At 40.8% G+C, this 12,484-nt stretch overlaps 3 protein-coding genes across 5 annotated transcripts; all 3 read left to right on the forward strand.

Annotated features, from left to right (window-relative positions):
- The first annotated feature begins 470 nt into the window (after positions 1–470).
- On the forward strand, positions 471–4,104 carry LOC132204179 (high mobility group protein HMGI-C-like). Of its 3 annotated transcripts, none has more exons than XM_059632510.1 (4): positions 471–573; positions 2,365–2,490; positions 2,929–3,069; positions 3,164–4,104. In XM_059632510.1, the coding sequence occupies exons 2-4, from the start codon at positions 2,407–2,409 to the stop codon at positions 3,272–3,274; spliced, it is 336 nt and encodes a 111-aa protein (XP_059488493.1). In that variant the 5' UTR covers positions 471–573; positions 2,365–2,406; the 3' UTR covers positions 3,275–4,104. The 3 variants fall into 3 exon arrangements, with proteins under 3 accessions (XP_059488493.1, XP_059488495.1, XP_059488494.1); XM_059632512.1 differs by having other exon boundaries at positions 3,167–4,104; XM_059632511.1 differs by lacking the exon at positions 471–573 and adding an exon at positions 588–611.
- Positions 4,105–4,347: 243 nt separating this feature from the next.
- Positions 4,348–7,992, forward strand: LOC132204682 (heparanase-like). Its single transcript, XM_059633317.1, has 9 exons — positions 4,348–4,557; positions 4,611–4,744; positions 4,804–4,977; positions 5,254–5,464; positions 5,518–5,660; positions 5,827–5,966; positions 6,020–6,270; positions 6,517–7,490; positions 7,554–7,992. Exons 1-9 carry the CDS (start codon positions 4,382–4,384, stop codon positions 7,910–7,912), a joined length of 2,562 nt encoding a protein of 853 aa, XP_059489300.1. The 5' UTR covers positions 4,348–4,381; the 3' UTR covers positions 7,913–7,992.
- Positions 7,993–8,301: 309 nt separating this feature from the next.
- Positions 8,302–12,475, forward strand: LOC132204207 (uncharacterized). The gene is made up of 9 exons (XM_059632559.1): positions 8,302–8,342; positions 8,639–8,843; positions 8,901–8,995; positions 9,048–9,200; positions 9,261–9,477; positions 9,528–9,667; positions 9,776–9,954; positions 10,008–10,273; positions 10,342–12,475. The coding sequence occupies exons 2-9, from the start codon at positions 8,647–8,649 to the stop codon at positions 12,158–12,160; spliced, it is 3,066 nt and encodes a 1,021-aa protein (XP_059488542.1). The 5' UTR covers positions 8,302–8,342; positions 8,639–8,646; the 3' UTR covers positions 12,161–12,475.
- The last annotated feature ends 9 nt before the right edge of the window (positions 12,476–12,484 follow it).

Raw genomic sequence — 12,484 nt, forward strand, 5'->3', positions numbered from 1 at the left:
ACTATGTTAGAGTATAATACTGGTATAATACATAATAGCACTTTATAGCCTTTATGCGCGACCGTAGCTTGCGAATTGGCGGGCTCACAGTTGTTACTATTATTTTTATCAATGAATTTTAATTTATTTTATTGTGACCAGGCGCTTGCGCAATGGCGCTGTACAGGGCGGTTTCCCTTCTGAAATTAATTACAATAGCAAAGAAATTCTTTTAAAGGGAACAAAAATTCTTAAAATTAAGTTTAAAAATCAAAAAAGGAGATTTAAATTAGTTTGCGGGTCGGTGGAGGCGAAAAAGCCGTGGGTAAATTATTTCGACTTCAGGAGTGCGGAAGCCGAAAATGGCAGTAAAAAAATTAGAGGATGCGAATCCACCATGATCAGAGTACCGCGCAATTCGAATGTTGCACCTCTCCCTTAGCAATCTCTTTTGGCGGGGAAGCAAGATGGCGTCGTCGCACCTGCAAAAACGGCAGTTCTCATAACGAGCGGGGTCTACGGTGCTGCCACCTGCGGGCACGCTCACACAAATTCCGCGCTCGCCGGCTCACTCGAAGCTGCTCGTGTAGTTCGGTAAGTACGCCACGGTCACATTTGTTGAATTTTTGCAGGTAAAACGGGGCCGGGTAGAATTTTCGAAAAATGCGAACCGTGCAAAAGAATTTTCGTGAGATTTTTCCGCGCGTCCGCGACTTTTTTCCATGCACGGGCCGATTTTTGAGAAAATCAAAAGTGGCTTCGCAGTATGGCGTTGGTCGGCGGGGGACGCGACCGACTCGGCTCAAAAATGGCCAGCCGCGGCCGAAAATTAATTTTAGCTCTGCCTCTCGGAGGTGTCGGCTGACCGCCCGCCACGCAAAATTCGCGACGAAAATGCCGAATTTTTTGGCGCGGCTCGCGAACGCGGTCGGCGTCGCTTTGCCGGAAAGAAAAATTCCAGCCGTGTCGATTATTATTGTTTGACGAAAAGTTTGAAAATGGCGGGCGCGCTCGGCGCAATTTCGCCACCGCCGGCATCACATTTTCTGCTCCCGCCGATTTTCGCAAAATTAAGGCGCCCCCCGCTGGAATCGGGAATTCGGGAGACGCGTCGGCGGGCTTGCCTGCCGCCAGGGGACGCCGTTGGTGCGTTTTTTTTCTCACGAGGGTAGCGTCAGTTTTCGGTGGCGTCACAATTACCGGACCCCACCGGATTTGTCTAATAATATAATCTCGGCGCGCACATATAAGTGAAAGGAAAACGGTTTGTGCTTCAAAATTTCCTCGCATTTTACTGCGTTTTGAATTTTTTTTTTCATAATTTTCCAGAATTTTCCCGCGCTCAACGGAATTTTTATCGTTTTTTCCGCTTCCCCACTCCTCTATAGTTCAGGTTTTGGTAAATTTTCTCATTTTCTGAATGAAATTGTGGAAAATTCAATCCATAGTTGCAAGTTTTAAATTCCTATTAACACTGAAAGTGAAAATTTTTGGAATTTTTTTGAATTTTTTTCTCAAAATCTCATTTTGCATAATTAATATTTTGTATTTTTTCCAAATTGGAATAATTAATTGGAACACTTCAGATTTTTTTCTTAGTAACTTAATAATTTTTATTAATATTGCTGATTATTATGAAGCTTCTTTTGAGACTTGAAAGAGTTCTCGGCAAGGCTATCGGAATTATTGATTTATTGGGTTTCTGCGTTCCTTACGTGTTCGAAGCCGAGAGTGGCGCCTTTTGTGCGAGTGCGTTCGTTTGCCACACGCTCTTGGCCGCCTTCCGTATTCAAAAATAGAACTCGGTTTCACTAATAAACATTTCTTAATTTATTTCGAACGCCAAAACGATAACACCTGAGGCTAAAAATACCAAATTTAATTAACCAAAAAATTAATTTTTCAACATAATTTATTTCTATCAAATCCGTATTTAAAAAAATTCAGGCCTAACCTTGCTAAAAAAATTAACGACATTTTTTCCAAGCCCTTTATTTAATTATTTTAAACAGTTTAATTATTTCGTTGAAACCGGATTTCTTTTTCTGGAAAGTTGCTTCAGAGATTTCAACTACTGCCTCTCCCTTTTGTTCCTGGGGGCAGATGGTTTGTTGGTTGGTCAGGCGGCCGAGGGGATGACGCGGGGTGGTTTAGGGGGTTCGTCGTTAAAGTTTCAGCTGCATAGTTCAGTGATTCCACCGTTACGGCCACGCTAGCTTGGGTAGCTTCAAGCTACATTTTTTTTATAATCTTTATTTTTTCCATCAAGTTTCAAAAGAAATTCTAAGATTCTCGCGCGCTTTTTGATTTAATTTAATGTAAACCAAAATCTTCCTAGAAAGATTTATTATTTTTCATAAATTGATAATAATTTTCTGGTTGCAGTTTTCGTGTCAGTTCCGTCAAAACCAAACTCACCCGTAAAACATGGCTGATGACAACTCACCCGCTGTTGAGGAGAAGAAGAAGGGCAGGGGCCGCCCTGGCAAGAAGGACGTTGAGGAGAAGAAGGTCAGTTTTTTATTATTTTCTATAGCCGACAGAAATATTGGAAATTTCAAATCAGTGTTTTTTTCCATAGTTTTTTTGTGAAAATAGAGTGAAAATTATTTTTCAGCTTTTATTTTTATCTTATAATGGTACAGAAATCATGAGGAAATTTAAATAATTTAATTGTGATTAAATATTTTGTTAGTTTCTTTTTAATTTTAGTTTTTTTCTGCTTTTAAATGTTTTTTATGTATTGTATATTAAATTATATAGGATTTTTCTATGAAAATCTTTGTAAATTATAGTATAAAATTTTATTTTTACCAAAGCTTCTTTAAAATTGCTAGAACAATCAAAATTTAAAAGTTGACTTTTAATTCAGTTATTATGAAATGCTTCATCGACTTTGTTTTTTCTTAAATTTTATTCCAAACATCTGTCTTATTTCATGTTGCTCAGGAATCTCCTGCTGCAAAGAAGCGTGGACGCGCCCCGGCTGAGAAGTCCGAGGAGAAGAGCAGCGGCGCCTCCCCTGCCAAGCGTGGCCGTGGAAGGCCGAAGGGCTCTGGCAAGAAGTCCGCCGCCAAGGCTAAGGCAAAGGTATAAGTTTCTCTCAATCCCTTTTGTAAATCTTGAAATTATTCACTTTATTCCTAATTGGTTTCTGATCCAAAAATTTCCCTTTTGTTCCAAGAAGGCAGCCAGCGGAGGTTCCGGACGCGGCCGTGGCAGACCCCGCAAGTCTGACAAGGAGGAGAAGGAGACCGAAAGCGTAGAGGAGGATGAGGAAGAGGATGCTGAATAAACTGCAAATCGCGCGCGCTGAGGATGGTGACGAATGCCTCCTTGCTTCAGAACTACCACAATATTCATAACTACCGTTTGTGTGTCACACCAGCCAAAATCTTTCATAATACGGTCATAATCACAAGCCCACTTTAATTCGTACGTACAGCGTTAGACGTATCGATGCCCACTTAAGGTGCATTTTATTTTTTATTTGGTCGCAAAAATTTGTACTTTGTGCAAACGGTCGTTTTTTGCCGCAAGATTTTTAACGATAGCGTTTTTACTTTAAGTTTGTGTGGACTAAATAATTATATATTATTGTACGATGTAACGATAAAACTGGAAGAACAAACAAAAACTTATATAGATACCAAAAAATATGAAATGTTTTGACGTGAAATCCTCGCGCCATCCTATCTTTTGATTTCCCTGACGGCAATATATACATCATTGTGTCTATCAACAAACCAACCAACACATGTGCAAGTACAAATTCATTGACGGAACTCACTGGTTCGCATTATTTTTCATTTTTGCAAGTATTACTGCGCCTGAATGAATCTCAGAACACTTCTTAAAATTATCGTATTACAATAGTAGAGATGTGTTTCGTAAATTTTAATTTTTAAGTTTTCGGACGGCTGTGCGTCGCACCCACGGTCCCGGATTGTATTTTACCAAGAGCGACTCTTCCGAGCTCGACCGAGCGTGTGGCTCGCGACCGTTGACTATTTTTTTATGGTTTGACTTAACTACTACTCACAACATGGTAGCCATATTAAATTATAAGAGAGTCGATTGCGAAATGTGTAATTCAGGTCCAGAATAAACAAACTTAACGTACACAACTTTTCATTTGTTTCTCTTCCTCACCTGAATCAAGGTTGAAAATGTTTCTAAAACATTAAAGAATTGTAAATATTTTGCCTTGGCGGCCGGGAAATGACCCCGATCGCTTGTGATGTCTATTAATTGAAATGGGAACACAAACTTAACTCAGCAAATTTGAAATTAACGTTCCTAAATCTAACTATTTTCTTGGCGAGATAAGCATTTTCTTTTGCTTAAATTCGAGCTTCATGCGTTTCACTCCATTTGAGAGCTTGTTCGTAGTCCAGCCAGGATGTACCTTCCTCAAAGGTACTTGTGCTTTTTCGCATTAATTGTCACAGCGTTGGCGGCCGAGCCGGAGAAAAATTTGGTCACCGTCGCCACCAAGAAGATCAGCAATGTCGTCAGTGACAAATTCATCAGCATCTCCCTTGACCCTGAGCTGCTCATGGACCACGACTTTGCCAGGTAAATTGTTGCAGAAATTATTGGCCTAAATTGACGTAAATTACAAAAATAAGCACCGACTTGCTCAAACTGCAAGAAATGGCCAGTTTCTTTGCTCCTGCGTACTTGAGATTGTCCGGTCCGTGGTGTCAAAAGTACAGATTCGAGGCCTACGGAGACACGGCCAATGAAAAATACGTCGTCACAGGTTGATTTTGGTTTTAAAGAGATTTGAGATATTTTTAATTTATTTTATTAAAAAAAAAGGAGAGACAGTCGAAGTTGTTAGTCAACTGGTGCGCGAGTCTGGCATGAAGTTGCTGGTTTGCCTAAACCCAACTTTGCGTGCTTCGGACGGCTCCTGGAATTCTACTGAAGCGAGAAATCTGCTGGAGGTTTTGCACATGATGGACTTGAACATTGCGGTTGAGCTTGGATACGGTTGGAAAAAAAATATTTAATTTTCAGAATAATATTAATTTTTTTTATATATATATTTTTTAATTTAATTCATATTTTTATATTAATTAGAAAATTAATTAATTATTTTTTACTTTTATTCTAATTATCTTTTTACATAGAGTTATAATTCTTACTTGTTGAATTTTTTCATTAATATTTATATTTAATTATTGAAATTATAACATTCAATTTTCAAAAAAAAAAAATTAACTTTACTTTAATTTACTATAAGTTATTATTATTATTTTCTGACAGAGCGATTGAAAAACGAGCCACACATGAGCGGCTCTCAAATGGGCGCCGATCTGCTCGCCCTGTCCGACCTTCTGGAAGAGTTTCCTCGTTTCCGTAAAGCGTCGATTGTCGCTCCTGACATCACGTCCCTCAAAGTTGATGACAAAATCAGAATCGCTGAGATGCTGAAAACGGCTGGCTCGAAAATCCAAAAAATCATGTGGCACACAACGTAAAATTTTACTAAATACCTGGATTTATTTTTGATTAAAACAATTATTTTAGAGATTACTCGCCCAAAATAACTGAAGGAAGTCACGATCTGGGATCAAAGGTCAGACTTGGCCTTCATGAAATGGCCAGTGACAGGAAAGATATTCACGACGAACTCGCATTCTACAACGCTGCTCATAAACCTCTGTGGATAAGTAAAATATTTTTCATGAAAATTTTAGATTTTTTAATTTTTCATTAGGAAAATTAAATAAGGTGTTGGAATAAATTAATTTTTATTTATTCTCCACGATTATTTTTAAATGTTTTTCTATTTATTAATTCATTATTTTTGTTTTTAATAAATTACAATTTCCCCAGGCGAAGCAGAGAGACCCGCGCCACAAGGCCGTTTTGTAGACGCAATGCAATGGGTGTCAAAATTAGGCCAGGCAGCGAGAATGGACGTGGACGTTATCATGCATTCGCCGACACTGCAAACTCTTCTTCATCCAACTCCTGTATTTTACACAATTTTTATAAAAAATAATTATTCTAAATTAAAATTTTGTAGGAATTTTGGGTTTCGGCGCTGCACAAGCAACTCGTGGGCAGCTCGGTTTTGGACACACGGTTTGTGAACGAGAGAATGGGAAGAGAGACGCACATCTTCGCGCACTGCTCGACCACAGGCGTGTCTTTGGGCGGCATCGTCGTTTTCGGCGTTAATTACCGCGACGAAGCTGTGCCGCTCGAGCTGCACGGAATTAAGGACAGCGAAGTTCGAGTTTACATGATCACACCGGAAAACAATATTTTTGAAAAGTAAGCCAAAAAATTTGAACAAAAATTAATTTATTTATTAAAACTTCAGCAGTAAATTTTTTTCTTTAAGCAAACTGGAGCTTTTTTTTAATAAATTGTTAAGATTGAAAAAAAGGGAATTTTTTTAAAGAAAACAATTTTATTTGCTCGTCATTTTTTCCAATAGGAATATAAACGCTTTATTATTATTATTATTATTTTTTTTAAATTTCTGAATTTCTATTAAATTATTTTTTTAATTTTTAGGAACATCCATGTGAACAAAGCTGTTCCATCTCTCTCCTCGTGGGTGCAGCCGATAATTTTGTCGCCTAGCAACAAGAGCATTTCCCTAATGATGCCTGCCAAGTCGATCGTTTTCTGGGACGTCCCGAATGCCGGCGCCTCTGCGTGCATGCCGAAGGAAAGCGACCGGAAGAAGAGATTTGCCGCGGACGAGATTGAAGATGGACCCGAGGAGGACAAGTACCACTGCGGCTGGAGCATCATCATGGCCAATCTGCCAATTTTCCACCGTAAACCTGAGCAGGAAACGAAGGGCCGAGCCGAAGAGGAGGAAATCGACTATTTCAGTTCAAACAACATTCGCGTTTTGGGTGAAAAGGAAAACCTGCAAAAGGTCGATGGCACCTCTGTCGAAGTGGACAAGGACGATGGATTCGTGGACAAGGTCCGCATGCAGCAATTCTCAGACCCGGGATTGAGTTACATGGGCCAAAATATGCCCTTCCTCATCCACAGTTTGTTTCCGGACAGCGTTTCCTCGGAAGAGCAGATCAGAGCAAAACGTGCGGCCCCTTCTTTGAACCCGCCCATTGACCTCCTCAAAGGAAGTCAGCTTTTGCACACAATAAATCAAAATCGAGCACCGCGAAAGGAGGAAAAGAAACCTGGAGGATTATTTGCGCCGAAAATTCTGCACAGGCGGCTCGTGGCTCCAATTCAGGCAACGAATTTTGCCCAGAAGTTTGAACAGTTTAAAAGGGACTTTGAGCAGAAGCTGGAGGCGCAGCGGCAGAAGAAGAACGAGGTCAGCAAACTGGTGCTCAAAAGAAAGGTGGACAACCTGCTGCTGCCGAGGTCCGTTGGAAACCAATACAAGGACGCCTGGCCCAGGATGCAGCCCGCCAAGACTAAAAGCAACCACAGGATTATAGGAAAAAAGGAACCCGAAGATGAAGAGGAAAGCAATTACAAAGGAAATAATAATGGAAAGCGAGGTATATATTAAATTTAATATTTTTCCTTGAAATTTATTTAATTAATATAATTAATTTTTAAAGGTACTGATGAGCTGTCTCCGTTCAGAGACGCGCCAGAAACAGAAAATCCTCGCGTGAAGAGAAAATCCGGAACCACTAATGGAGATTTCGAGTTTGAACTTTTGGACCAAAACGATCTGAATAAAGTCGACTCGGTCTGGCCGGCATACAAGAACGTTATTTTGGGCAAGTCGCCGTCTGAAATGCCCAGCGTGCCGACAACTGCCGCCTCGAGTGAACAAGAAAAGGAAGATTCGAAATCTGAAAAAGATGGCAACGTGCTTCACCAATTCTTTGAAACGGCAAATCGCATTTTGTGTTCGGTGCGACGAGCCCTGAATCCGTCATTGCCTTGTACATGCAACAAAAACAAAAATTAATTTAATTATCCTTGATGATTTAGAATAGTTATTTGTGTGTTATGGCATTTTGTTTAAAATAAATATTTTTGTTATTATTAAAAAAAAAGAACAATTCTCATTCATGAACTCACTTCACCTAATTATATTGATGAGTTTTAAGCAAATTACTCAACTTGTAAATATTAGCAATAGTATTTAATATTTAAGTCAAGTAATCAAGGACATTTTATTATTCAAAAGAGTTTGCTTAACCTTGAAAGACGTTCAGGTCAGGAGTAACATTTATGTTTAAGTTACGAGATCTCGTTTCCATTGGCCAGCAATTGTTAAATATTTTTCAAAACAAAAAAGCGACCCACAAAAAGGAGGCGAGACTCGTCGCAGGTTTGAATTCAGTTCATATTTGGCGTTCCCACTTGCAACACTGACTCGACTAGTCTGCACACAGGTGACATTTTATTTACAAATTTTACATTTTGTGGAAAAATTGCTGACTAGCATTTGTCTTCAAGAATTTAATCTTTAAAATTGTTGCTGGAAATATATTTTGCTGAAATCAGCAGACAACTTTAAATGTCAAATTTTGACACACTTTAAAATGCTGAGACGTTCTTTAAAGAATGTTAAGTCGGAAGCAGTTTTTTTTTTATTATATCATTTTACAAAAATCGAAATTCTGCTTTTTTTTTTAAAGATGTTTTAATGATTAATCCATTTTATACTGTAAATTTTTTTGTTTTCCAGGAAGAAAAATGCGGCTGATTTGGCTGCTAATCATTTGGGCTCCATCAGTCTGGACAAAGCGCCACTCAAACAGGGCAGCGCAACCCACAGATCTAAACCAAACGGCATTAATCAACACGACTGTCCCTTATAAAATCACAGATGAGAATTTCATTAGCATCACACTCGATCCCTTCTACATTCGAGACCTCCCCTGGGCTGATCCGTATAAGAATATAATCCACTAAGTGTATAAAAATTTTAAATCAAAAATTGTTTTCAGCTTAACTTTGAAGCTGGCAAAAGAATTGAGTCCAGCGTGGTTCAAAGTGGCGCCGACTAATGACTCTGTGGACTATACAGAATTTGGCCTTACAAGTAATAATGACAAATATTATTTTTATTTTATAAATTTAATTTTTCTGAACAGTATTCCAGTGGGCTGCAATTAGTCACTTTGCAACTGAATCGGGATTTGATCAGATTTGGGACGCCGGAATATTTGAAAGGGCTGTTGCTGGATGGGACAAAACTCTGAAAGGTGGAATGTTTCCTCTGAGCGTAGCGCCTCCGACCAAACACGGTATGCAATTATTTTCATCAATAAAAAATTGAAAAATAAAATTCTTTGTAATTTCGGCAGACTTTCCTCCCCCAGCCGGCCGAATGGGTTTTTCAGCCTCGGCAGCCGATTTAAGAAAGGTGGACAGAATCAAGTCGATTCTCTCCAGGTACGACACAGACGAGATTCAGGTTTTCGGACCGGAAGTGAGTTTCTTCAACAGCTACCGGGAAATCGAGAAATTTTCAAAGTGGACGCAGCAAAACGCAGACAAAGTGGATGCCATCACTTGGCAGCCGTGAGTTTTGTCCCCGTAAAAATTTAATTTAAAAATAAATTTTTATTTAGTTCAAACCTGGCCGGAGGAGCAAACCTGAGGACTTCGGCCATCGTGAGCAAGGAGCCCGGCGACCTTTTCAAACTGGAGCTGCTGGTCCTTGACGGAGCACTGGAGAAGTTGGCGGACAAGAGCAAACCGATCTATATCAGTGAGTTCAAAGTTTGATCTTATTAGCTCCTGCAGGTTATGCAAAATGCTCGTCACAAATGTCGCGCACGTTGCATATACGTGAAATTTTAGGCGCTATGTTTTACAGGCGATTCGAGACTGCACTGGGAGGAGGAGGCTGCCAATTTGAAATTCAGAAATACTTTCGGCGCGACCCTCTTGTGGGCGGACAGATTGGGACAAGCGGCGGCCACCGGAGTTTCTGCCGTTTTTCAGCCAGATTTGCTGCCCCTGCATGACAGAGGCGTCCGAGTTCAACCACATCCGGTTAGTAAAAAATTAAAAAAAAAGAGTAAAATTTACTTTTGCTGAATTTATAGGATTTCTGGTTTGCTGTTTTGTACAAGAGATTGGTAGGAAATCGCGTTCTGGCCATTCGCTCCGACGCCTTTTTCAGTCCGTCTAGCAGCTTTTACGCCCAATGCACTCCTTCTGACGTGAAAAGCGGATACGACACTGGAGCGGTGACAATCATCGGCATAAATTTGGGACCGTCTGAAATGCGTGGAGACGTGTCTGATTGGTCCACCGGACGTAAAGAGATTGAGCTGCATCAGTACATGCTGACGGGAAAAATTGACGACAAGTATAAATATAAAAATATTTTTTATTAACTAATACTTTAATTAAATTAAAATAATTTTATTCTTTTAGGAAAATGTATCTCAATGGAAAAGAGCTTAAAGTTAATTATGAGGATGAATTGATGCCACAATTGCTGCCAGAAGTAATGAAATCACCTGACGAGCTTGTCCTGCCACCGTATTCTATCGCCTTCTGGGTGATCCCGGACATCGAGGCTCCAGCGTGCATCTCGAAAGCAAAAAGAAGAACCAAACGGTCCCTTGTTGATCCGGACACAACTCACTTGGCCATTGTATTCCCAGTCCAAGATATTATCGAAGCTGAAAAGGCGCTTGCAGAGGACCCGGAGTACAAGGAAAAGCGATGTTTCAAAAACGGTCCTTTAGCAGGAAAAATGCGCATCGACGGACACGACGAAGTTGAATGCCCTGTTGGCTGCACCCCTAAAAAACCGGGGGGTTGTCGGCTGGGAGGAGTAAAACTGGTCAATCCTAGCTGTTCCACGAATGATGTTCTGCAAAAATTGGTCCACATAACTAAGCAACGGAGAAAGGGTTGCTGCTGCGACGGCGGCGACACATGCGAAATTCCTGAAGACCAAAAACTACCCTCAGAGGGTGGCTCGAGAGCGAACAACGAAACTGGAAGACCAATCGTGGAAAAGGCGAATGCGACTGCAAAGCTCGGAGACAGAATCGAACAGGGGGAGGACAAACGGTTGGACGAGTTGATCAAAACCATATTCACGTCACCCCAGCCAACGGAGTCAACGACCGAAATGTTCAAACGTCTGCTCAATCAAAGCGCAGAGACGAATCTTTCGTCTTCAGTCACCCCTCAGGCTAAAGCTGCCGAAACCACTGTTAGCCTCACCCCGGTGAAATCTTCCTCGAGTCCTCGCGAAGACGAAGGCGCTCCTATCATTCAGGAAAGTATCACTCAACCTCTTACGCAAACCACGACCAAGTCAACAAGGAAACCAATTTACGATCCGGTGCACCACACATGGGCAAAAAATTATTTCACTTTGTGGCCTAGAAAAACGACTAGCACTACCACCACTACCACAACAACAACCACAACTCCTGCTCCGATCACAACCACTACTTCTTCTCCTGCGCCAAAGATGACCACCCTGGCTCCAAGTCCGACAACCCTCGCAGTAGAAATCACAACGACCGATATGAAAAAGCGAGTTGATGAAAAATCAGAACGGCCTTCGATCGCAAAAGCTGCAGCTCCTTCAGGGCCTCTTCTGCCCCCTCCATATGGCCAAAAGCAGCCGTACAGGTTTGAGGGTCAGATCATGGGGTTGGTGCACCCTGCCGAATACGAGCAGCAGCAGCAAACTGGCTTCCGGATTCAGCACGACTCGCCCTCGGACTTCATTTTTCCCGAGTTATCTTCAAGTCCTCTGCACCGGCCATTGAATGACGTTGAGGCTACAAAGAATCGGCACGACCAGTACTGGAACCATTTCCAGACGCAACCCACTAACCCTCAGCTTCAGGTCAGGATGAACAACCCTCCGCCGGAAATCTTCCACCCTTCTGAGCAGGCACTTCCTCCGCCTCCACCACTTCAAACTCCGCCGTGCGCTCACTGCAGCAACGGGTGCGAAAAGGCCAAGAGCATGTTCCCCTTTTTGGAGGGGATGTTGAAGTACCTGGCGACGGAGGGCGCATCTGTTCCGGAGGACGAGTTGAATCGGGGTCAACGGGTTCTTGAGGACATGCAAGAGGAGGTGAACAGTAAGGCGGAAGAGGTTGCATTTTCCGTCCGACGGGCCGAGGCGCAAGTGAGTCCTTGCGTGGAGCAGCTGAACAAGAAAATCAAGACGGCGCTCAACGTGTTGCAATGGCTGAAGGAAACCGCTAAGAAAAGATAAAAATTTAAAATTACATCAATATTTGTGTACATAATGGCAAGAAAAAGCATTTTAAATAATACAAAATAATCCTCTTCTTAATATAACATTTAGTTTTAAATTTTTTATGTCAAATTTAGTATTTATTTGATATATTAATAAAAATGAATTTCCCTTTTTATTTTGAATAATGTTTTTTAAGTATTAAATTTTTTTATTATATTATTTTATACAAATTTGGAAGCGCAATACCGCTTGACCGCTTTGATTTTGATTGTGCGTTACTATATTTTTTAGATCAAATATTGGTTAAATAAATATTAAAGAATAAATAAACAATAAAAA

The sequence above is a fragment of the Neocloeon triangulifer genome, unplaced genomic scaffold, assembly GCF_031216515.1.
Source record: "Neocloeon triangulifer isolate White Clay Creek 2 clone unplaced genomic scaffold, ASM3121651v1 ptg000022l, whole genome shotgun sequence".
Taxonomy (NCBI): Eukaryota; Metazoa; Arthropoda; class Insecta; order Ephemeroptera; family Baetidae; genus Neocloeon; species Neocloeon triangulifer.